We start from the raw sequence: 27,066 nt of genomic DNA, 5'->3' as shown, positions 1-27,066 counted from the left end.
ACTAAGCCTTATCCCAAATTAATGGGGTCGGATCAAAGCAAGAACAAAGAAGAGAAAAGGAAAAAGTAATGAAAAGCAAAATACAAAAAAGACAAAAAAGACAAAAAAAAAAAAAAAACTACATGAGGACATGGATTTTGAAGAATATGGAGATATTGAACGAATATATGAAATAATTGTGAAGGAAATGATGGTGATCCACCTAAGAGCACCAATTACTTTCTAAGAGCAGAATGGTCACCAAACACAACCAAAAAATGTTGAACATTAATTTCTTGAAATATATGCACTGTGTTAGTTCACATCTCTTATAATATTACAGGAGTTATGTAAAATTTATAATTAAATTTAGGCATAGTAACTATCAATAGGGCTTTTATAAAAATAAAAGTTGTAGACTGTTTGAACTAATTGAATTTAAAATGGTTTTGTATTTTTTTTTTATATAATTGAATTTAAAATGTTGAGATTTAGATTTTATGCAAGGAAATAACAATGACAACTTCAAGTACTAAATGTGGAAATAGCACATAAAATCTAAGGGTAGGAAGGGAGGTTGTAACACAAATCCAAAAATTGCCACACTACAGATGAAATTGAAGAATTGATAAGACATAAAAATACATCATTTGAAATTAATAAAATATTTTGAATTAAAAAAGGGATTCCAAAACTTCACAATTTAAGTCTTTAATATAAAATTTAAATTTCACAAAAAATAAAAAATAAAAAACTAAAAAGTACTCAATTCAGTACATAACTATATTTTTTTTATCATATTTCTTTTTTAAACTAAAACCCCCTAGACCTAACACTAAAAAAGGTTGATGAAAGGGCCATGTTAGAATATTTTTACAAACAGGTTCCTTTTTATGCATGTGGATTCAAAAAATATAAGAAGATTCAACCTAATTTAAAAGATGTCTTTTGTTCATCCTGATCAGCAGAAACTAAATCCCTATTTAAATGATTAAACTAATATAAATTGAACTAAAGATATCAATAACCTTTACAAAACAATTAACCAACCACAATAATTTAGAAGAAACACAATATAGAAATCGCAAATTTCAATAAAAATTGCAAGAGAGACGGGGCAAGATTAGGACCTTCTCGAAATCTTGCAATTTCAAATAACAAGTAGCTCGATTTCTGTGTAGAGCGGATTTTCTGTGCTTTTTGTCTTCCCCATAGTGAGGGCTTCGGTGTAAAATGCTAAATGTTTTTTCTTCTTTTCCTCCCTACTTTGCATTAGAATAGCAACGAAGGAGGGAAAAAAAGGAGAACAATGAAAGGATCAGAAACCATGCATAAAACCTGAAACCCCAATGGGATACTCAATTGTAAGGTGCATCACTGTAGGAATATCCTATTACGTACGCTGGCTCATCTTCAAAACTTTTACTTATTCACACCAATCACCAGTGATTTGCATAATTTAAAAAACAAAAAAACACCACCACCACCACCAACACCACATTTATTGCTTCCTCCATGTCCACATTATGACCATACATCCAAAGCGATTTTCATATGTAAATACCACACCCCCTAGCATTCCCTTCAAAATAAAAAACACGAAATTCCAACACTACAACATAATCCCTGTCAATAACAAAACTACAATCTCTATTGAACGTAATAAATCATAATAACCAACACAATCTTCATTGAATGTCATAATAACCAACACTAATACCTTTTAAATTCAAGAGAGACAATTCTTCAACTTTTGCACATCCTCGGTAAGAAGTTCAATTATCTCCTATAAAAAATACTGCAGGGATCTATCAGGTTTGATCAATGAGCATAAAATTGAACCAAACTGCAACGCTGGAGTGAATGTAAAAGTATCCCTCCTGGTAAGACCAAGAAGAAGGGAGAGGAAGATTTTTTTTTTCTTTTGTGGGGAGAATGAAAACGATAACAAATGGAGGTAAAGAAGATTTTTCTATTTGCAATTGATGGCAAAATCGGCCATGCTTGCATTGGTCAACTTGCAGCAACCAAAAAGCTTGAGGCTAATGAGGTTAAGGTAGTGGAGAGAGAAAAAAAAAATTCCAAAAATATTAAATTTTTGTACAAAAATCTTAAAGTATAGAATTTTTTTTTTTTCATTTTTTTATAGAAAGAAAAAGAGAAAGAGAGAAATGTGATAGGAAAAGAGGGAAATGTTTATTTACAAACTCCTAGAATATAGATTTTTTTTTTTTTTTTAGAAAGATGGAAATGTGAGAGAGAGGATGGAAAAAATTTAGAAAGAATTTTATTTTTTTTAGGTAAAACGATTTCTAAAATATAGTTTTTTTTAGAAAGATATAGATTAAAAGAGGAAAAGAGAGGAGGGAGAAAATTTAGAATGAGAGACTCCTAATATGTAGAGATTTTTTTTAAAGAAAGATGTAGATTAAAAAGAGAAAAACGTTAGAGGGAGAAAATTTAAAAAGATATATGGTAAAAACAACTCCCAAAATATAGATTTTTTTTATTTTTTTATTTTTAAGAAAGATATGGATTAAAAGACTAAAAAGAGGAACATGAGAGAGGGGAGGAAGAAAATTTAGAATTTTTTTTTTTTTTTTTTATCTTAAGAAAGATATGGATTTTAAGAAAAAAAAAGAGACAAATGTAAGAGAGGAAGGAGGAAATTTAGAAAGATTTTTTTTCTTTTTGGTAAAAACAACTCATAAATTATAGATATTAGAAGAGAAAAAGAAAGGAACATGTGAGAGGGGAGGGAGAAAAGAAAGTGGGAAAGAGAGATAAGGAAAGGGATGTCATAGGAATAAAGAAACTAAAATTTTAAAAATATATAAATATTAAAAAAATATAAAGGGTACCAACAATATCAGAAAAATAGAAAAGATTGACAAAAAAGATAATGAAAAAGATGACGTATTTAAATAAGTAAAATGGGTAAAGTAGTCAAAGAAAAGATTAGTCACGAAGTATGGATACATGTTTTTATAATAATATGATATAATAATAATAATAATAATAATAATAATAATAATAATAATAATAAGGCTCCAATCCAAGGATTTTTTTTTTTTTTTTGAGAGAAATAAGCAAAATCTATTAAGAAAGGAAATTAAGTAGATTCAAATGAGTTCGAGTATCATAAAGTTTTGTTTTTCTCTACATAACAGACAAAAGCACAAGTTTGTCGAAGGGCATGAGACAAAAAAAATGGAATTATAGGCATAAAAAAATAATGGGATCAAACTCCAAGAAGAGTTGAAGTCAAGATTTCTTACATGAGTTCCAATATCATAAAGTTTTGTTTTTTTTTTTCCACATAACTGTTGGTTAGAAAACCTGAGACAAAAGTTGACAACAAAAAAAAAAGAAAAAAAGAAATTATGGACAAAAATATAATGAGGTCGAACTCCTAGGATTTGAAATAATAGTTTCTTAATTTTGATGCATCAGTCTTTGTCAACTAAGTTACCCTTTGGGATTTAAAAATGAAAATTAAATATTTAATAATTAACATTTTTTTTTTATAGGTAGGTCCGAAAGAGAGTTGAACTTATGAATTCTTAATTGTGAGGTGTTGATCACTTTTAAATGAGCTACCCCTTAGGGTTTAAAAAATTAATGTAAGCCACTTTCAATAAAAAAAAAAAAAAAATTGAGGTATTTTATAATACTTCTCCTCTCTCTCTTATTGTCTCTCCCCCTCTCTACCAAGCCTTAAACCCTTGACCTCAAGGTTACACATTAATAGAGGATATATTTCTCTACACCATGGGCTGTTTGTTGTTTCAATTTGTTTTATCAAGTCCTCACTTGCCTGCACGTCACTGAATCTTTATTGCTTGCTGAACTAGCATTTCATCTATTTGTTACAATACAAATTTCCAATTATTAGGTACAAACATGTTTATCGAAGGCAACACATCCAAGTTGAGACTATTAAGTATTGGGAGAGAGAATGTTATCTGGATCACGTGGCTCCTGTGCCAAACACGAGGGTCAATGGGTATGTGCCGTCTTATGTCTAAGTGCAAGAGCACACAATCGGATAGAGATTTTTTTTTTTCTCCAAAATCATTTTAAAAGTGAAAAATCTTGTAACCATAGATGGAAAATGAAGTTTTAACTCGGAAAAATCACCTGAGTCAAATAAGCAAAGCGTGGAACGTGGTCAGGAGAAAACACGACTCACCTTAGCCAAGTTTGATTGGCCCAAGCCATTGGGTTTTGAAAATGGTAAGTCGAGTGGAAACTGATTTTCCAACTATCTTGTAACTAAGCTTAGTGAAAAAGAATTTGTCCTTTAAAATAAAAAATAAAAGAGTTTGAGGGGAAAAAATGTACGTAGCCATACACCATGGATCACAAGAAATGCTATTCCAACTTACCTATGTCCAACATGTAGAAAATAATGCAATTTTACTATTGCACCACAAGATCGCCCACTTTTTTGTCTATTTATTAACACATTTTTTTTTTATCAGAAAAGAAAGAAAACTAGATTAAGAAATAACTTAATACATCTATGTTCGGATGTGAAATGTTAAAATTAACTAGATTGTTCATTGCCTTATGGGCAAGACAAACCATAAGAAATACCACATCGTTGTTTGGTCCAAGCCAAAAATTGGTTAGTGATAGTATGTGCAAAAACGGTGGTGGGGTTTCGCTCAACCACCACAGTGTGGTATTATCTCCAAAAAGAATATTGCGTAACTCATTTGTATTGCTTCAGATCTCAGCAATGCTCCAATCTCCTTTGTTCGTCTGCTTCAGTTCATGATGTAGTATCCTCACTCAAGCATCAAAAGTTTTCCTATCAATACATAACCAGCTGCCAATAAGACATTTTTCATTAATAATAATGCAAACAGCCCATCCTGATTTCTTCTTTAGCTTACCAGACATACTAGCAAGGATAAGAATAGGGTAGTCCAAAGTAGGGAATTCAGGTAGTGTGGAGTCTAGAAAAGAAGACATCACCTGTTGCTAGTTCTGTATACCTATGGCACTAGAATACATTGTAGATTTGGGGGTATTTTTTTGAATTAACAAATTTTTTTTTCAATGAGAATAAAAGTTCTCTTATTTCACATGCAAGACTGATAGAAATAACAATGATGATAAAATATAATTTGTTACCCTTGACTTAGAAACTCTTTGAAACAAGTGAAGCAAAGAATGAATGCAAGGAGTCGTTCGCTTACTTTGACCTTTTTTTTCTTTTTTTTTTGGTATATTCCACCAAAAAAAAAGTAAACACTTTTTTTTTTTTGGTAGATTGTAAACACAGCTATTTTAGATTGTTTTCTCAATGTATTGAGAATTGAGATAGTGACATCCATTTATTTATTTTATTTTATTTTTGGTAAACTGTGACATCCAAACCAACACTAAGAAAAGGAAAAATAAAGGATTTTTTTTTCAATGCGAGAATCTCTCTCTCTCTCTCTCTCTCCTTGGTCACCATCTCACCAGCAGTTTTAGTATTTATAATACTTCTATAAATATCCATACAATGCATGCTCAGAGCCCCATCAGACTTCACTACGTACACCACGAACAGCTACCACTGATAGAAAACAGATACGGAACGATTCATGAAGATCGATAAGCATGCACGACACACACTATAAAATACACGTTTTAGGCATACCTGAATCCATGGTTGAAGAATAAGAACTCCTCAACGTCTTCTTGTATGCTCCTTGTACAACACGATCAATGTTGGTCTGGTCTACCCTCTTTCCCTTATGCTTTTGATTGTTGGCTTCACTTAATGGGTCAGTGATAACTATATATAGGGATGAAGGTAGTGACCAACCCTGCAATAAAATTAGGGTTTCCTCCCCATTAAGGAAACAATACCTTAGGTCCACACATAGTAATAAATATTTCATACCATTAAGGTGTGCTAATAGAATCCAATATCTCCATAGAGATCACTTACCAATAATATTGGATTCTTTCTACTTACTCCATCTTTAGTCAACACCACTAAATCGGTTTTGGAAATAAATCTTTGACTATGCTAGTCCATCTACTAGGAAATCTTACAATCTCCCACTTGGGCAGCATATGTCACAAGTTTTAGATTTTAAAATTTATTTAAAACGACTCTCCGATTTAGATAAACTGAATGTGACCACAAACAAAACAGTGTCGAATGGAGTGCATCTTAAACCAAATGCCTTGATCCGAATGAGAATTACAAACACCCAACTGTATTGATCATCACATCTAAAGCGATATGAGACCACACACGTCAAAGTGCTCATAACATCACCGACTTGGGCTGAATAGTATGAAAGTGTGGTATGAAAATAGCATGCAATAGTGATCATCATGTTTATTTCCAAATTGGTCCTGGCTCGAAAACCAAATGAGCCCTATGAGACAGATACCGAAGGCCTCATTAACTACAAGCGTCTCCCAAACGCTTAAGCTTCAATCAAAGAAGCTTATTGGGACTGGGTCCGGATGTCCCACAACACTAGCACTAGACCTCAATCAAACGAGACTTTACTAGTGACTGGATGTATGTGTATTGACTAGAACCTCAGATACCGAATGAGGTAAATACACCACATATAACCTCAATTTTCTGTAGGAGGCAAATAGATAAGTGTATACACATAAACAAATGGCCATAAAAATGCATATATATTCTTGAGAACAATAATAATGCAATAAAACTGAAAGTTAAATGCAAACATATTGAGCAAAACTCCCACTAATAAAATGCATCAAAAAAACTAACAAGTCCCATATTAGTGACATGCTCTTGAAAAACTTTTGGAGTCAAGCCCTTAGTAAGAGGATCTGCAATCATGTTTTCTGTAGCAATCTGCTCCATTGTAATCTGTGACTCTTGAACTTTCTCTCTGACCAAAAAATACTTAATGTCAATGTGTTTAGAGCCTGAAGTACTTTTACTGTTATAAGAGAAACGTACCGCAGCGGAGTTGTCACAGAACATCCTCAATGGTTTAGATATAGAGTCAACAATCTGTAGCCCTGAGATAAAATTCCTTAACCATAAAGCTTGAATAGTGGCTTCATAACATGCCACATACTCAGCTTGCATAGTAGAAGATGCAGTGAGTGTCTGCTTGACACTCTTCCAAGATATAGCCCCACCTGCCATCACAAAAACATATCCAGAAGTAGACTTGAGGTCATCTAGGTATCCAGCAAAATCTGCGTCAGTGTAACCGACTACATCAAGTGAATCGGTTCTTCTATAAGTAAGCATAAAATCCTTAGTGCCCTGTAAATATCTCATGACTTTCTTAGCAGCTACCCAATGCGCTTCACCAGGGTTGCTCAAATATCTCCCAAGTACACTAACAACATAAGCAATGTCAGGCCATGTACAAACTTGAGTATACATCAAACTACCAACAGCAGATGCATAAGGTATGTTCTTCATCTGATTGCACTCTAATTCTGTCTGTGGACATTGAGACTTGCCAAATTTGTCCCCTTTTACAACTTGAGTCTTACTAGGGGAACATGCTAACATATTAAACCTTTTTAATATCCTCTCAATGTAACCTTTCTGAGACAAACCAAGAATGCCACAAGACCTATCACGATGAATCTCAATGCCCAAAACATAAGAGGCCTCACCAAGATCCTTCATATCAAAGTGATTTGATAATAATCATTTTGTCTCATGCAAAAGATCAACATTATTGCTGGCAAGAAGAATATCATCAACATAAAACACAAGGAAAATGAACTTACTCCCACTGATCTTCAGATAAATACACTGGTCCACAAGATTTTCTTTGAAACCACAAGAAGTGATAACTTCATCGAACTTAAGATACCACTGTGTAGATGCCTGTTTCAAACCATAAATAGATTTCTTAAGTTTGCACACAAGATGCTCTGTATCAGCTTTCCTGAAGCCAAGGGGTTATTGCATGTAAACATCCTCTTCAAGATCTCCATTTAGGAAAGCTGTTTTGACATCCATCTGATTAAGTTTCAAATCAAAATGTGCAACTGAAGCCATGATGATTCTGAAAGAATCTTTTGTCGAGACTGGTGAGAATGTTTCCTTGTAATATATGCCCTCTCTTTGGCTGAATCCTTTTGCTACAAGTCTGGCCTTGTAACGCTCAATTTCACCTTTAGAGTTCTATTTGGTCTTGAAAATCCATTTACAACTAATCGGTCTGCATCCTTTTGGTAATTCAACTAAATTCTAAACATCATTAACAGACATAGAATTCAATTCATCTTGCATGGCAAACATCCACATTGATGAATTGGAATCATTGGCAGCCTGGTCAAAACTAATTGGATCTGAATCCAAAGTAACATCAAACTCATGTTCTTGTAAATAAACAACATAGTCATCAGATATGGCAGGCTTACGAGTTCTCTCTGATTTCCTCAAGGGAACATCAACAACAATATGGTCATGAATCTCATCAACAACAGGGGGTGCATGCTCAACCACTGTAGGTTGCACAGGTTTGTGAGTGGGGACATTCACTTGTTCTATGTGAGGCTGTAATACAGTAGATGGCAATGTCGCAGGCATAGGTACAAGAACACGTTCCTCCTCAAAAACAAAGTTACGTGGTTGAGCAGAGTGAAAATCTAAATCATCTTCAAAGAAAACTGCCCGATTTGATTCCACTACTCTAGTAGAATGTGTAGGACAATAGAATCTATATCCTCTTGATCTTTCAGAATAACCGATAAAATGACCACTAATGGTCCTTGGATCAAGCTTCCTCATTTGAGGATTGTAAGGTCTCACCTCTGCAGCACATCCCTATATATGAAAATGAGATAAATTTGGCTTCTTACCAGTCCACAATTCATAGGGAGTTCTGGGAACAGACTTGCTAGGCACTTTATTCAAAATATAAACTGCTGTTTTCAAAGCATCACCCCAAAAGAAATCAGGTAAAGTTGAATTACTTATCATGCTTCTCACCATATCCATAAGGGTATGGTTTCTCCTTTCAGCCACCCCATTCTGCTCAGGTGAACCAGGCATAGTGTACTGAGCGTCAATACCACATTCTTGTAAGAATCTGGCAAATGGTCCAGGGTTACGCCCAGTTTCATCATATCTACCATAAAACTCTCCACCTCGATCAGATCTCACACTTTTTATCTTTTTTTTCCTTTTAAGTTCTACCTCTGCTTTAAAAACTTTGAAAGCATCTAAGGATTCAGATTTTTCTTGAATAAGGTAAATAAAACCAAAACAGGAAAAATCATCTATGAAAGTAATAAAATATCTGTATCCACCCATGGTAGTAGGAGTGAATGGACCACAAATATCAGTATGAATCAGCTCCAATGCTTCATCCTTCCTGGTTGCACCTTTCTTTTTAGCTCTAGTGTGTTTCCCCTTAATGCAATCAATACAAATTCCAAAATCTGAAAAATCCAATTGAGGAAGTGTACCATTCTTAATCAATCGATCTATCCTCTATTTAGAAATATGTCCTAAACGTTTATGCCACAACATAGAAGAATTTTCATCCAATCTAGCACGTTTAGGATTTGTAACCACATAATTTATAACAGAAGAACTGTTGGCATATTTGGAAGAACTAATATCCAAATCAAATTTATAAAGACCATCATATAACAAGGCAGATCCAACCATAAGAGAACCAGAATAGAGAGTAAGTTTTCCATTGCCAATATTAAAAGTGTAACCACAACTGTCAAGTTTAGATACCGAAACAAGTTTTCGTCTAAACGATGGTACATAAACCACATCATTCAAATTCAAAACAAAACCAGTGGATAAAAGTAATCCAACTACTCCTATAAATTCAACTTTGGTCTTCTCTCCATTTCCCATGTAAATCATCATCTCTCCCTCACTTGGTTTCCTCCTGCTTTTTAATTCCTGCAAACAATTAGTGATGTGAATAGTTGCTCCAGTATCAATCCACCACGAATCAGGGGAAACATCTACAAGATTGGATTCAAGACACACTAGAGCTAAAGATGTACCTTTTTTTTCAAGCCATTTCTTATAGCCATAGCAATCTGTCTTCATATGTCCATCCTTTTTGCAGAAGAAACACTTTCTCTTAAAAGCCTTAGTCTTTGGTTTCAGATTCTGATCGGTTTTAGATTCTGATCGGTTTTCTGTTCTATTTTTTCTGATTTTTCTTGCTTGTTGCCTTTCCAATTTTTCTTGAATTTCTTCTTACCCCCATTATTGGAAACAAAATAAGCAGAGTTAAATTTTTCCTTCTTCTTTCTTTCCTCTTCCTGTACTAATATGGAAGTCATGTCCTCAAGATTCCACTCTAATTTTTGTGCATTATAGGAGGTCTTAAGAGTATCAAACGATGATGGAAGTGATTGCATAATTTTCCACACAAGGAAAGAATCAGATATCTTCACTTCCATCTCGCCCAATGTGACAGCATAATTGGTCATTTTCATAATGTGATCATGTACTCCACTTGTGCCATCATATCGAGTGGATGAGAACCACTCTAAATATGTTCCCTTCTCAGCCTTATCAAATTTGGTAAACTTTGTATTAACAACTGCAAGAAAATCCTTAGCATTTTCTTTCGAAGGCACACTTTTCTTAATGGTCTTATCCATAGTATGCTTCATAACAATTAGACACAATCTGTTGGACTCCTCCCACTTTTCATAAAGTGCTTTTGCAGTAGCATCACTCTCAGTTGTGGGCTCGGAGGTTTTATCAGTTCTCAGAAAATAATCGAGTCTCATGATTGCAAGAGACACAGTAAGAGAGTCTATCCACTCCTCAAAATTGGAACCATTCAGAACTTTGATGGAAGATAATTGGGAAGTCATAGCTGGCAATCATAATTATCAAAATTTTACCAAAACATACAATATGCAATAACCAAAAGCATATCAACATCCCAATAATATAATGAAAACTGACTAATTAGGGCTTATTAATCAGATTATCCCAATACCAATTTTAACAATTGTATGAAAAACATGAACTGGGAAAAGATCCAGCATCATTGGGGTCACACATGTGGTGGCAAGATCGCCCAACATGCAGTGAAATCTTTCACATGTAAGGCGAGACGCCTAAAAAACAACACCATATTGTAGATTCCGTCACCTGTGGTGGCAAGACAAGAACCTCCAAAATAGTGAAGCTCAAAATGTCACCCTCACACCATCAAGCAAAACCGACCAAACGAAGACTCACCTGTGTTGGCAAGAGCACATCGTTTGTCATATGGCTTTCTTGACTGCAATCCATCTGGATGGTTTATAGTGATTCTGCATCTTTAGGAATTAGCCCACTAAGTGGAAGTTTAATCTCTAAAGTTACGAAAACTCCATAGACCTGGATTGTAACTGTATGCCCATTATATTTTTAATAATTTTCCATCAAAGAATTACTGAATAATAATATGAAAAACAAAAGCATATAAAATTTTAATATATAAAATCATAAGTGTTCCTATTATGATAGATCAGAACAACATCATGGGTTGCATAATAATTCCCTATAGTGACTGAATCAAATAGCACAAGAATTAATATGAAATAACAAAATTATATATTTAATGTGCTAGTGACTAAACCAAATGTCACAAAATGTAAATCTGTAAATAATTATGTTTTATGGTTCTGTTATGAGTCAACCAATTAAAACTCATGACACCTTTTTATGTTATTTTATTTTATTTTTTAAAACAATCAAAACACGGTTTCAAATAAAATCGTACTTACCTTTAATTTTTGTCACTTTTTTTTTAATTTTTAAAACAACCAAAACAGTAAAAGCAATCACACCGTACTTGCTTTTGTCATTATTATTATTATTATTATTATTTTTAACTACCAAAACAGTAAAAGCAATCTACCGTACTTGCTTTTGTCACTTTTTTTTTTTAACAACCAAACCGTAAAAGCATGTACGTTGCTTTTGTCATTTTTTTTTTTTAAAACCAAACCGTAAAATCAAGTACGGTTGCTTTTGTCACTTTTTTTTTTTTAAATAAAACTTTGTAAGTTTTGCCCTTTAGTAATAATATATTACTTTTCTTGTTTCTTCAAAACAAAACGACTCGAGGAGANAAGCAATCACACCTTTTACTTTTTGTCATTTTTTTTTAAACAACCAAAATAGTAAAAGCATGTACGTTGCTTTTGTCATTTTTTTTTTTTTAAACCAAATCATAAAATCAAGTATGGTTGCTTTTGTCATTTTTTTTTTTAAAATAAAACTTTGTAAGTTTTTGTCCTTTAGTAATAATATATTACTTTTCTTGTTTCTTCAAAACGAAACGACTCGAGGAAAAAAAATTGATGTTTATTACTGGTGGTACAACCGATCGATTTTTCATGAACGAGGCTTTGATACCATTGATAGAAAACAGATACGGAACGATTCATGAAGATCGATAAGCATGCACGATAAACACTATAAAATACATGTTTTAGGCATACCTGAATCCATGGTTGAAGAATAAGAACTCCTCAATGTCTTCTTGTATACTCCTTGTACAACACGATCAATGTTGGTCTGGTCTACCGTCTTTCCCTTATGCTTTTTTGATTGTTAGCTTCATTTAATGGGTCAGTGATAACTATATATAGGGGTGAGGGTAGGGACCAACCCTGTAATAAAATTAGGGTTTCCTCCCCATTAAGGAAACAATACCTTAGGTCCACACATAGTAATAAATATTTCATACCATTAAGGTGTGCTAATAGAATCCAATATATCCATAGAGATCACTTACCAATAATATTGGATTCTTTCTGCTTACTCCATCTTTAGTTAACACCATTAAACCGATTTTAAAAACAAATCTTTGACTATGCTAGCCTACCTAATAGGAAATCTTACATCTAACACTTATTCAATTTTCTACTATTACATATGTGAAAAAAGGGCATATTTGAAGGTAAAAGAGACCGATGTTAGATGCTCACCCGTAATGATCTATCAATACCAACGATCCAATTTTTGAAAATGGATCAACTGCTTATACGAATACTCAACATCTAATATTTATCATTTTTATTTTTAAATATATCTCTTTTTATCCTTGTAATGGCAGAAAAGATAAATGTTTGAATGCTGAATACTCGCACAACTAAGTAATCCTACGAACAACAGATCCAATTTCCCAATCTTCCTCACCCCTTGGGTCCACGTCTCACATCAACAAATATTTATATATTTTTTTAACCTTGTGGTTGAAATCTTTACAACAAATATCAATCCGTACGTGGCAGCACCTCAATTCTACCGTCCTGTTAAATTAGATTAAAAAATATTAAAAACTCAAACAACGTGGATCTATTGAAGTGCTGCCACGTACTTATCTCCAACCCACGGCAAAATTTTGTCCACAAATATCTAAGATGCTCGGATAGTCATGGGTGCAGATATTTGAAGAAAAGGACAAGGTAATCAAAAGGAACGGCACCAGTTGGGTCCCATCTCACGAGAAATATCCCAATGCAGGAATGCAGAGAACCCTAAGCTTTTAACTTATCTGTGAGTTAGAGAAGGGATAACCTGCCTTCATAAATTAACGATAACCAGGAGAACAAACAATAGAGACTACAGCTTCATCGTCCTTACTTCCCCCTTCTCATGGTCTTTGAGAGAGAGAGAGAGAGAGAGAGAGAGAGATGGAAACTAACAACGTGGTAAGGCTGGTTGCTCCATTCGTGCTGAAGACGTATCAGATAGTAGACGATCCTTCCACGGATTCATTCAACGCGTGGGGTAAAGCCAACAATAGCTTCGTAGTGATAAACCCCATTAATTTCTCTCGCAAGATCCTTCCTGTTTACTTCAAACATGACAACTTCTCAAGCTTCGTTCGTCAGCTCAACACCTACGTGAGTATATATATATATATAACTTAACTGGATCTTCTCTATCTCTAGTTACATGTTTGTTAATTTTTTTTTTTTTTTTGGTATATCAGAGGTTCAGGAAGGTGGATCCAGATAGATGGGAATTCGCGAACGAGTCGTTCTTGCGAGGGGAGAAGCAACTGCTGAAGAATATCATACGAAGGAAGAGCAACCGGAGTAGTTCTTACACGGCGCAGATCAAGCAAGAAGATGGAATGTTGGAGGAAGAAGAGAAGGAGGGGAAGGCTATAATGTTAGAGCTCTCGAGGTTGAAGCAGGAACAGAAGGCCTTAGAGGATGAGTTACAAGGGATGAACGAGAGGTTGCAGATCACGGAGCGGCGGCCCAAACAGATGATGACTTTCTTATTCGAGGTGATGGAAGACCCTGACCTCATTCCTGGAGTGATGCTTGGGGATAAAAAAAGAAGGCTCATGATCGAATCATCCTCTACGATGACGACAACAACCACCATGAGCAGCGCGGCGGAGGAGGAAGAGGTGTCGTTACCGGAGATGGGGTTTGGAGTAGAGAGCTTTAGCGGTTCGCCGCCGTCGAACATGTCGCCATGGTTGACAAGAAGAATTACCAGAGTGGGACCTGAGACATCCCAGTTTCTTCCCTCTCCATCAGAGCCTTTAGCCACCGTTGCTCACCCCATTCCGGCTAACTTGGTGACGTTCTTCCAGGAGTTAGGCGGTGGCGTTGGACTCAGCGGTGATGGTATGGAGGTGAATGATACACATACGCCGCCTTATCCCTTCTGTCTCCTGGGTGGTGGGGGCAGTGGGTTTTAGACATTCTCGAAGGCTAAGATTTAGGTATCAAATTAAGATTAAGAAATCTCTCTTTGCAAATAGTCACCTACCGACACTTTTGCAAGCCAATCACATTACTGGAGTAAGCAGTAAGCACCTTTCGAGTGTTTCAGCAAATAAGACTTGCTACTTTCAGGGGTAGCATTTGTTAATAAGAAAAATGATTTATAAACTGCAGGATCCAGATAGTAAACGTTCTCTCGGACCCTTTCCCTATGGCCACTGCACCCATTGACTTGGCATGAAAGATGCACTTGCCAATGGGAGTGTTTTGAGTCTCTTATGTCGTTTTATCATGGAAAATTTTTGCTGCAATGGCAGCACCTCAATGGAACCACGCATGGTCTTTTAAAACCTGTTAACCCAATTTAACAGCAACGTTTGAAGTTTAAGGCATCATTTGATAACGTTTCATTTTTGGCGTTTTTGTGTTTTTTTTGTTCGCAAACGTAGAAACAACCTAAAAAGCATTTAGTAAATTTGTTCCGTTTCTCTTGTTTTTGAAAATAGAAGTTATAATTTATAACTGTTTATGTTTCTAGAAACACATATGATGAAGCAAGTATGACTTGTTTCGTTGTTTCTGAAAATGGCTTGGGCACCCAAAATCATGATATTTTCAACAAAAATCCCTCGCACCCATTTCTCTTCATGCGAAAACGAGAACCGAGAGAGTGAAAGCCCTTGTTGTAGGCCATCTTCCTCCTCCCCATTCACTACGACCGACCCTGTTCATCTCCTCAATAACCTCCACCACAGACAGGAACTGATTTAGATCTCACGGCGAGGAGTCTGTTGCAGACCTTCCAAAATGATTCCAAGGACGCAGCGTGAGTAACTCCAGAGGGTCAGCCCTCTGCAACTCGAGTTGCAACGTGAGTAACTCCAGAGGGTCAGCTCTCTACAGGTCTCTGCTCGTGAACCCTCAAGAACCCTTCTCAAGCTTGAAATGCTCCAAAACAGGTTTGATTTGAGACCGAGAATGAGACCGAATCCGAAGAAAAGAAGGTCAAGATCGAGAATGAGACCGAATCTGATTCCCCTATTAAGTTCAATGAAGTTGATTCTCCGATTAAATTTCTTGAATTGCTTGCTACAAACCCTGTAACAAAGCTCCAACAGATTCCATCATTCTCTGTGTATGGAAGGGATTGGTTGGAAGAAGAAAAGCAGAAAAATATGAAAGAAATTGATGAAACATGGGAAGAACGAGAAGATGAAGATGAAGATGATGAAGAAGAAGAAGAAAAAGAAAAATTTAGCTTCAGTTGCCCTCTATCGAATGGTGGTTCTGCAAATCAAGAGTAAGATAATGAAGGGTTTGTGTTCTTCTAACTGCAACCATTAAAGTATCAGTATCGATCGCTGTATCAGTCAGTTAAATTTAAGATACATATTGGAGGGTATCGTATTGTATTGGAGATACACTAGGATATGCTAAAGATAAAGTATTAAAGTATCGGTATCGATCGTCGTATCGGTTGGTTAAATTTAAGATATGTATCGGAGGTGTATTGTATTGTATCAGAGATACTTTAAACCATGCTTCCAGGATCCACCACCATCTTTGAATATGGCTATAGGGTTTGGTCTTGGAATGGATCGAGTAATGACAAAGAGAAACTTAGAAACAAGTTTCTCAAACGCCCCAAAAATTGTTTATGTTCCCAGAAACGTGAATTTATGTTTTTATTTTTTCTAGACACAAAAATGACAGGAACGTTGTCAAATGGTGCCTAAGTTCACCGTCAAGAAAGTAGGAACTTTCCATATTACCCTTTTGCTCTGAGAAAAAAAAGGAAAGAAGCAAACTTTAGGAAACAAAATCCTTCTCCTGTATGCTTCTCCTAATTGCTCCCCTTCTTCTTCTTCTTGGTGCAATCCCCTCACGTCGCTACACTACTACTGTGATACCCTACTTTTTTAAACTCGGTCTAATTGCCCGTATTGACTTAGTTTGATTATATAGGGGTTGAACCGGAGAGAACCGACATAGGCACCATATGGAATATGGTAGCAAGAGTGACCTTGAACTCGGGCTGGCTTGACATGACCAAATGAGTTCTAAGTGTAATACGTGCACCCAATCCTTACACTTGCATGCACCACGAGGCCATGTACAAAAGTAAAGGTACGTACTAGTATTTGTGGGTGCCAACGTAATCTAATATTATGTGAGAGTTTATTTTCATCAAAGCCCACCTAAGATATAGCCCACTTGAGATATACCCACCTGAGATAGCCCACCCGAGAATTAGAAGATATTTTTGGGGGCCAGATATAAAAGAGGAGACATTAATTGTCTTTTCCCTCATTAATGTTAGTTGGTTGGTGGGAGAGTAAAGAAGAGAGAGAAAGAAGAAGAAAGGAAAAGAGGAAAAAGAAGAAGAAAAAAGAAGGGAAAATCGACCGTAGAGCTTTACGGGAGCTAGGTCTTGGTATGTTGAGCCCAGATTAATGATCAACTCACTGAGATCTTCGATTTGAAGTAGGTATTGTATACATTCCAAGGATTCTTAGGAAAACCCCTTTCTTAAACCCTCTTTTTGATTTTTGGGAAAGAACCCACTTGGGTCTTACTAATCCTACTTGGATAATCAAATCTAAGGTCTAATGGAAGGTGTGTATAATGATTTTGAAGGATTTTGAAGGAGTGTTGGTGAAGGTCTAGAGTATTTGGAGGTTCTTGAGCAAAAGAAGTGGAATTTTGGGGTTTCATTGGTGTTCTTGAGAAAGATGTAAGAATCTTCATTTTTCTTCTGATTTGATCTTAGATCTAGGTTGATGGTACATGATTGGACTTTAGATAAGTAATTTGAGTTACCGGATCGTCCCCAAACAAGTTCCCTAAACCGAAGAAAAGTCAGAAATGAGGTTGGAAAATATTTTGCCCACCTAAGTTCCCAAAACTTAGTTTCTGGGCTCTGGTGTAACCGACGGGTTGAAACTGGCGGGCTATAGCTTTAGCCCACCTGTCTTTTCAGAATTTCCAGAATTGGTCCAAATTTGATGGGTAACCCCATTTATGATTCTAAACCTGATTTTAGTATTCAAAGATGATGATTTTGACCCAAAAATAGTGAAATGATAAACCATTATGTTTATGATAGGTTACACTCAATATACACGTACCCACACATCATAATTTTTTCGTCCTTGAGTATCAGCAATAGTTTGAGGCCCTATTCTATTTTGCACCCCTCACATGAAATCAGCTGAAAAAAAGGGTAAGAAATTTTTGAAACGATTGAAGGTATCCATTGGCACGATGCTTAAGGCATTAGATCTCACCGACTATGCCTTGATTATACAGAAGGCCAAAACCATAGAAGATAAGATGAAAAGTGAATCATCCCTTACACCTGGAGTATGAAAGAGAGCAAACCCTTATGTGGATTTGGGTGGCGAGTAAGAATTTTCGTGGATCATACGGATTTGGTCCTTCATACAGGTAGCTCTATAGGCCATCGAGTTATCTTCCTCGACCTGCTAGTGGGCTAGGTACTACATCTTTTTACCCAAATACCAGTACGGTTCCCATAGCTACTAGGCCACCTCGCCCTCCACTTGCTATAGGTCAGGCTCAGAGAGCTCCTGCTCCCGTTAAAGCTTTGCAGAACAGTTGTTTTAATTGTCATGCATATGGGTATTTTACTAAAGATTGCCGAGCCCGACCAACCCTACCAACCAACCAGCCTTTTGGATATAGACCTGCTTTGACTCAACGGAATCAACCACAAGGAAAGATGTATGCTTTATCAGCTGAGGAAGATGAAGCTAGCATGGATGTGGTGGCAGGTATACCAACATATGTCTTGTTTGATTAAAGGGCTTCACATTCATTTGCATCAAAGAGATTTGCTGAGAAACTTAACATGACACCCAAGATACTAGAGCATAAGATGATAGTTAGTACACCTACAGGAAAAATTTTAAAGTTAAAGGAAGTATATGGGACATGCATCATTGAGATCAGTGGAAAGCAGTTAGATGCCCAACTCATCAAGTTCAACATGCAAAACTTTGAGGTTATACCAGGCATGGATTGGTTATCAGCACATCGAGCAAGCGTGGTGTGTGCTGAGAAGTAGATCAAGGTGATAGATAATGAAGGGAAAGAACTGATATATCAAGCGGATATGACAAAGCAGGCTAAAAAGGTCCTCATCTCTGCTCTGCAAGCAGTGAAGTTATTGAAAAATGGGTGTCAGGGGTACCTAGCATTGGTGATTGATTTAGATACGAATGTCACACCTCTAGAGGAAGTAAAGGTAGTCAAGGAGTTCCCAAACGTCTTTCCAGATTATCTGACTCAACTACCACCTGACAGGGAGTCATAATTTGCTATAGATTTGATTCTTGGAGTCGCCCCGATGTCAAAGGCTCCTTACAGAATAACGCCAGTAGAATTGAAAGAATTACAAGTATAGTTGCAAGATCTACTGAAGAAGGGATTCATATGCCCAAGTGTATCCACCTTGGGGTGCTCTAGTGTTGTTTGTTAAAAAGAAAGATGGAAGTTTGCGTATGTGCATTGATTTCCTGGAGTTGAACAAGTTAACTATCAAGAATCGGTATCAATTGCCACGCATTGATGATCTATTTGATCAACTACAAGGTGCTAAGGTATTTTTAAAGATTGATCTCAGATCCGGGTATTATCAACTCAAGATAAAGAATAGTGATATACCAAAGAAAGCCTTTAGAATTCGGTACGGTCATTATGAGTTCGTAGTGTTGTCTTTCAGGTTGACTAATGCACCAGCAGCTTTCATGGATTTGATGAACCGAATGTTTCACGATGTTCTTGACAAGTGGGTTGTTGTTTTCATTGATGATATCTTAATCTACTTGAAGTTAGAAGAAGACCATGCAAAACACTTGAGGATGGTACTACAGAGACAGAGAGCAACAGTTGTATGCGAAATTCAGCAAGTATAAATTTTGGCTCAAACAGGTTGGATTCCTAGGACAAGTGGTGTCTGAAAACGGAATCAAAGTAGATCCAAATAAGGTGAAAGCCGTAGTAAACTGGGAGGTACCCAAGTGTGTAACAGAAATTAAAAGTTTCTTGGGTTTGGCAGGTTACTATAGACGCTTCATCGAGAACTTTTCTCGGATTTCAGCACCAATGACCAAGCTGACTAGGAAGGGTATAAAGGTTGATTGGTCAAGGCAGTGTGAAGAAAGTTTTCAAGAGTTGAAGAAGCGGCTAGTGTCAGCACTAGTGTTGATTATTCCTAAAGGCACAGGTGGAATGACAGTGTATATCGATGCTTCTAAAGTCGGATTGGGCCGTGTACTTATGCAACACGACAAGGTGGTAGCATATGCGTCTAAACAATTGAAGGACTATGAAAAGAACTACCCTACTCATGACTTGGAGCTAGCAACGGTCATTTTTGCCTTAAAGATTTGGCGTCACTACTTGTATGGTGAAAAGTGCAAAATATACAGTGACCACAGAAGTTTTAAGTATTTTTTCACCCAAAAAGACTTGAATATGAGACAAAGGAGATGGCTTGAGCTTATGAAAGATTATGATTGTGATATTCAGTATCACCCAGGGAAGGCCAACGTAGTGGTAGATGCGTTAAGCCGAAAAGCTCAAACTATATCACTTTCCTATCTAGCTATCATTCCAGAGCTCGTACAATAGGCGATGTTAATGGATGAAATCCTCTTGTATGAGGGAGTGACCTTGGAACTAGAGCATTAGGCAGATGATGTTCAATAGTTAACTATGTCCTTGGTGGCTCTACAGGTACACTCATCCATCAGGGAAGAAATCATAATGAAACAACCTTTAGATCCTGAGTTACAGTGAATCAAGGAGAAGATTCGAGAGTAAACAACGATTGACCCAAGCTTTACATTAGCCGGTGATGAGGCACTGTTGTTTCAGGGCAGATTGTGTGTACCCTACAATGAAGTAATACAAGACAAAATAGTAAAGGAAGCACATAGTTCTGAGTACTCTCTTCACCCTGGAAGTATCAAGATGTACAAAGACCTAAAACAACACTATTGGTGGCCAGCAATGAAGTCCACAATAGCTTTGTATGTGTCGACTTGCCTTGCATGTTAGAAAATCAGAGTTGAATGACACCGACCTTTTGACACTCTTCAACCACTCCCAGTACCTGATTGGAAGTGGGATAATATTACAATAGACTTCGTCACCGGACTACCACGTACACCCAAAGGAATGGATGCAATTTGGGTGGTATTTGACAGGCTTACTAAGACAGCTCACTTTATTCTGATTAGGACCGATTACACTATGGATAAGCTGACACAACTTTATATGGATAATGTTGTAGGCTTACTCAGTGTACCAGTGAGCATTGTATCAGACAGAGATATGAAGTTTACCTCCAGATTATGGAAAAGCTTCTAGCAAGCCTTAGGATCACAATTGAATTTGAGTATAGCCTTCCATCCACAGACAGACGGACAGTCTGAGCGGATAATACAGATATTAGAAGATATGTTCCAAGCCTGTGCCATTGAAATGAGTGACAGTTGGGAGGAATATATACCTCTTATGGAATTTGCTTACAACAACAGCTACCAAACTACAATTGGGATGGCTCCATATGAAGCATTGTATAGTAGAAAGTGCAGAACTCCTCTATACTGAGACGAAGTAGGTGAACGTCGAATGCTTGGACCAACAATGATTCAGATGACATGTGATAAAGTCAATGTCATTAGAGAAAGAATTAAAGCAGCCAAATCTCGTCAAAAGAACTATGCAGATAGCCGTAGGACAGAAATGGAATTCTAAGAGAGAGAGAAAGTGTTCCTCAAAATATCTCCTACCAAAGGCCTGCGCAGATTTCACAAGAAAGACAAGTTAAATCCGAGATATATTGGGTCATTTGAGATTTTGAAGCGAGTTGGAGCAATAGCATACATGTTGGCACTATCACCTTCCTTCAGCAGTGTTCACAATGTCTTCCATGTATCCATGTTGAAGCAGTATGTTCATGATCCATCCCACATACTACCTATGGAACCAGAATACTTAGAAGTTGATATGACATATGAAGAATATCCGACTGAGATTTTAGATCAGAAGGTGAAAACTTTTTGCAACCGCTCTATCGCTTTTATAAAGATTCGATGGGCCAACCACCCGATCGAAGAGGCATCTTGGGAGAAAGAGGATGATATTCAAACCTTGTATCTTCATCTTTTTGGACAACTAGGTACTACAATTTCGGGGGTGAAATTTTCAAAAAGGGGGGTAATGTGATACCCTACTTTTTATACCCGGTCTAATTACCCGTATTGACTTGGCTTGATCATATAGGGGCTGAACCGGAGAGAACCGACATAGGTACCATATGAAATATGGTAGCAAGAGTGACCTTGAACTCGGGTTGGCCTGACATGACCGAGCAGGTTTCAAGTGTAATACGTGCACCCATGCCTTGTACTTACACGCACTACGAGGTCATATACAAAAGTAAAGATACATAATAGTATTTGTAGGTGTCAATGTAATCTAATATTGTGTGGGAGTTTATTCCCATTGAAGCCCACCTGAGATATACCTACCTGAGATAGCTCATGTCACACCCCGTTCACACCGAACCGGGCCAGTGACCGGGTTAACACCGGTTAACCCAAACCTGCCAGGATCATCTGATACTATATTCCACCACAGCATACACACAACTAATAAAAACTTATTAGATCAGCGGAAGACTAGGTTTACTTGTGAATATTCCCATAATACTTGATACCCGAATTGTGATACAATAGTTATATACATGTGGGCCCGAAGGCATGATATTTACACAATAAAAGTACAATTCACATATCAAGTACATAAAGGAAACCATCAAAATCAGAGTACACAGCTCGGCTCGGTATCAAAGGCTAGAGCTCAGCTCGGCATCACATGGTAGAGCTCAGCTCAGCCTCAAAAGTGGAGCTCAGCTCGGCATCAGAACTGTGGTCTCGCAGCACAACTCTCACATGAGCAGTCAATGCCATGCTCTAACTCCTCAGGGGCCCACCAGTCCTCCTCAGGGAACTCAACCGTGGGACCCGAACCATGCTCTTCAGATGTATGAACTGTAAAATCATCTAAAAAGGGGTGCACAAGTGGGATGAGCTCACTAGCTCAGTAAGTGGTAAGATGGACCACACAGCAGTCCACACAGTAAAACACAATCATATGCACTACATGCTATGCAATACATTTTAAATCACATCCACCTGAGCAACATTACTAAGTCTTTGGTTTAGTGCTACTACAGCCACAATGCACGTATACTCCGGGTACGAGCCGCGAACTCCATCTCGCGATACGCCCATAGGGCTGTCGGAGAAGGCCCACCGTGAGTACTCAGAAAAGTAAAAACATGCCGACCACCGGCTCTTGACAGAAATGTAAATGACTGAAATTAAAGGTGCCGACTCCAGTAATTTAAAAGCAGTACGATTGGCCCTCTTGAATATACCACTGGGGTTGCCGACTGTCCTAATGACCCACCGGGAATTATGTCTAACCGCCACAGTGACCCGAAAACCACGACCACTGCTTCCCCCCAAATGGTAACCCAACACCTTAACCCCTGTTGGGAAGGGTCGTAGCACGAGATGGTGAAAATCCTAAACCGCATGCTTCTATATGACAATAGTACGATTGTATAGTGCCACCGCGTCCCATACCACTAACCAACAATGCACTCGTTTCCAAGCCGACTACGGCATCTAGTCTATTAATGCATTATGCACAATGATGTCAACATTCATCACATAAGCATCTCATCACTTGGCATTTAGAAAGTAACATAACACACATGCATAACAATGTGAGGATGACTAATCTACATAGCATATTCATGATGGCATGACTAGACTAGATATATTTAAATGAATGCCAAACAATGCCTTGAAACAAGGCCAAACGTCCTCTCCCCACCTACCTATAGTGTACAAGGATTCCCGTTCGATACGGGAGAGATCCAGCGCGAGAAGCATAGGATTTGGTGAACCTAACATGAGTGAGCGGGGTTAGTATTTCACCATCTTAGGATCAAAATTAACGAGATCCGATGACAAAATCATGTTTAGAACGTTAAAAGAAGGTTGCACGTCCAATTTGGGTCTAATCAGACGTAAGAATCACATTCGGGGCCTCACAGGTGGGTCAGACAGCCCACCGGTTGGCCCATCGGTCTGGACCGACGGGTAGGCTGGCCCGTCGGTCTGGCCAGCCAGTTGGGCCAGGGGGTCTGCTAAGACAGGCGGGCAGGGTGGCCCGTCGGTTAGCCCGTCAGTCTGGCCCGCCGATTGTGTCCGAAGGCCCTACCCTCTCAGGTGGGTGCCCACAGGTGAGCCAGATGGCTCACCGGTCTTGCCCATCGATCTTGGCGGGAAAACTGTTGTTTCTTCCCAACTTCCTCCATTCTTTGGGGATTCAAATGGGGCTTTTCCCAACCCATTCTTCACACTTTCAATGTCTTATAGGATGGTTCTAACCTAGATCTAGGTTAGATTCAAGTGATAGGAAGCCATCTTACCTTATTTGCTCAAGAACACCTTTAAACCCTCAAAATCACTTCAAATCCACAATGCTTCTCCAACCTTCTCAATACCTCTTCAAATCCTTCAAGATCAACACATAAATCATCTATTAAACCTTAGATTCATCATTTCAAAGGGGATTTACAAGATCTCAAGAAACCCTACTCGAATCAAGGGTTTTACTTGGGTATGGTGAATGTTTAAGGAACTACACCTTGCTTACCTCTAAATGTAGATCTAGTGTTGAAGATCACTCTTCCGGCGCCGGAATGGGAAGATCAAGCTTCGGCGCCGCTGAAATCCTTCTCTTCTTCCTCTTCCTTCTCTTCCCTTCTTCTTCCCTTTCTTTTCTCTCTCCTCTTTACTATCCTCACCAACGTACGAGGGTCATAAATGAAAAAGAAAAGAAAATCATAAATGCTATATATATACTTCTTAAATAACTACATAGTTCACATGGATGGGTCACTCAGGTGGGTGGGTGCACCCACCTGTCCGCCCACCTGAGGGCCAAAACTTGGGATTTTGACAGAGTTCGGGCCTCGGTGCGAACCCCACCCCCGGTATACGATGTAATATACGTATACACCTTAATATACGGCTACAATACATGCTTTATCCATACATGGCCTTATGATAGGTGCATGTACACTGCTTGGGTACTCTCGTCTCTTCTGGCACTGGCTCGGACTTGTCGGGCCAGTCAGTGTTTAAGGTCACCCTTGCCATCATAGTCCATAAGGAGCCCGCTCTAACTCTCTCTGGTTCGGGTCCTGCATAGTTAAACCGGGTCAACCGTGTAATCAGACCGGGTTTAAGAAGTAGGGTATTACATTTACCCCCCCTTCTGAAAAATTTCTTCCTCGAAATTGCTTACCTGGTTGATCAAAAAGATGAGGGTACTTGGCTTGCATTTCATCCTCTTTCTCCCAAGAAGCTTCTGCAAGTGAATGATTTACCCATCGCACCTTTACATAGGAAATGGAGCGGTTGCGAAGGGTTTTCACCTTTCGGTCTAAAATTTCAGCTGGCTGCTCTGTATAGGTCATATCAGCTTCAAGGCATTCTGGCTCCACGGGTAATACATGAGAGGGATCATGAATGTATCGCTTCAGCATGGATACATGGAATACATTATGAACATCCCCAAGTGAAGGTGGCAGAGCAAGCATGTACACTACTGAGCCAACTCGGGCTAAGATCTCAAATGGTCCAATGTATCTTGGGCTCAATTTCCCCTTTTTGTGAAACCTTAGCAACCCCTTAGTAGGAGAGATCTTGAGAAATACCTTTTCTCCTGGCTGAAATTCAATGTCTTTTTTGCGGGTGTCCGCATAGCTCTTTTGACGGGACTTAGCTGCTTTAATCCGTTCTCGAATAACGTCGACTTTATCACAAGTCATCTGTATCATCTCAGGTCTTAACATTCGACGTTCACCTACCTCATCCCAATACAAAGGAGTTCTGCACTTTCTGCATATAACGCCTCATACGGAGCCATCCCAATTGTAGCTTGGTAACTGTTGTTGTAGGCAAACTCCATAAGAGGTATATATTCTTCCCAACTGCCACTCATCTCTATTGTACATGCCCTGAGCATGTCCTCTAATATCTGTATGGTTTGCTCCGACTGACCATCCGTCTGTGGGTGGAAGGCAGTACTCAAATTCAACTGCGATCCCAAGGCATGCTGTAAGCTTTTCCAAAATTTGGAAGTGAACCTTGGGTCCCTATCTGATACAATACTCACTGGCACTCCATGTAAGCGCACTGTGTTGTCCATGTAAAGCTGTGCTAGTTTGGCCATAGAGAACTTGGTCTTGATGGGAATGAAATGAGCAGTCTTGGTAAACCGATCAACGATCACCCATATTGCGTCCATTCCCTTAGGTGTACATGGTAGTCCGGTGACGAAGCCCATTGTAATCCTCTCCCACTTCCATTCTGGTACTGGGAGTGGCTGAAGAGTACCATAAGGTCGATGCCTTGTAGCTTTTACTTTCTGGCATGTGAGACAAGTTGCCACATACAGAGCTATTGTGACTTTCATGCTTGGCCACCAGTAATTTTGTTTGAGGTCTTTGTACATCTTGGTATTTCCTGGGTGAAGTGAGTACTCGGAGCTATGTGCATCTCGTACTATCTTATCTTGTATATCCAAATCATTGGGTACACATAGTCTGCCTCAAAACATCAATGCCCCATCACTGGCTAAAACAAAATTTGGGTCGTTCATTATTTGATCTTGAACCTTAACCCTGATCCACTGCAATTCAGGATCCAAATGTTGTTTCATTATTACCTCTTGCCTAATAGCCGGATGCACCTGTAGAGCCATCAAGGATACAGTCAACCATTTAAGGTTTTCTGGTTGACGTTCCAATTCTAAGGTTGCTCCTTCATATAAGAGGGCTTCATCCATTAGCATCGCCTCTTGCACGAGTGGTGGGCTGACTGATAAGCATGAGAGTGACACAGTCCGTGCCTTCCGACTTAATGCATCTGCCACTACATTTGCCTTGCCGGGATGATACTGAATGTCACAATCATAATCCTTCATGAGCTCAAGCCATCTCCTCTGTCTCATATTCAAATCCTTCTGGGTGAAGAAGTACTTCAGACTTTTATGATCACTATATATCTCACACTTCTCCCCATACAAATAATGTCGCCAAATGTTAAAGGCAAAAATAACTGTGGCTAGTTCTAAGTCATGAGTGGGGTAGTTCTTCTCATACTCCTTTAGTTATCGGGATGCATACTGTCACACCCCGTTCACACTGAACCAGAGCGGTGACCGAGTTAACACCGGTTAACCCAAACCTGCCAGGATCATCAGATACTG

The 27,066-nt window shown here is 38.1% G+C and overlaps 2 protein-coding genes across 4 annotated transcripts in view; one reads left to right on the top strand and one right to left on the bottom strand.

The window, feature by feature from the left end:
• The window catches only part of LOC122074525 (eukaryotic translation initiation factor 2D), a 103,072-nt gene that overhangs the window by 37,574 nt on the left and 38,432 nt on the right, over nt 1-27,066 (bottom strand). The gene's annotated exons all lie outside the window — the stretch shown is intronic.
• On the top strand, nt 13,511-14,836 carry LOC122074526 (heat stress transcription factor C-1-like). The gene is made up of 2 exons (XM_042639387.1): nt 13,511-13,839; nt 13,929-14,836. Exons 1-2 carry the CDS (start codon nt 13,627-13,629, stop codon nt 14,652-14,654), a joined length of 939 nt encoding a protein of 312 aa, XP_042495321.1. The 5' UTR covers nt 13,511-13,626; the 3' UTR covers nt 14,655-14,836.

Source organism: Macadamia integrifolia, chromosome 3 (assembly GCF_013358625.1).
Source record: "Macadamia integrifolia cultivar HAES 741 chromosome 3, SCU_Mint_v3, whole genome shotgun sequence".
Lineage (NCBI taxonomy): Eukaryota > Viridiplantae > Streptophyta > Magnoliopsida > Proteales > Proteaceae > Macadamia > Macadamia integrifolia.
The sequence above is the reverse complement of the archived record's forward strand: the minus strand, read 5'-3'. Positions and strand labels throughout refer to the sequence as shown.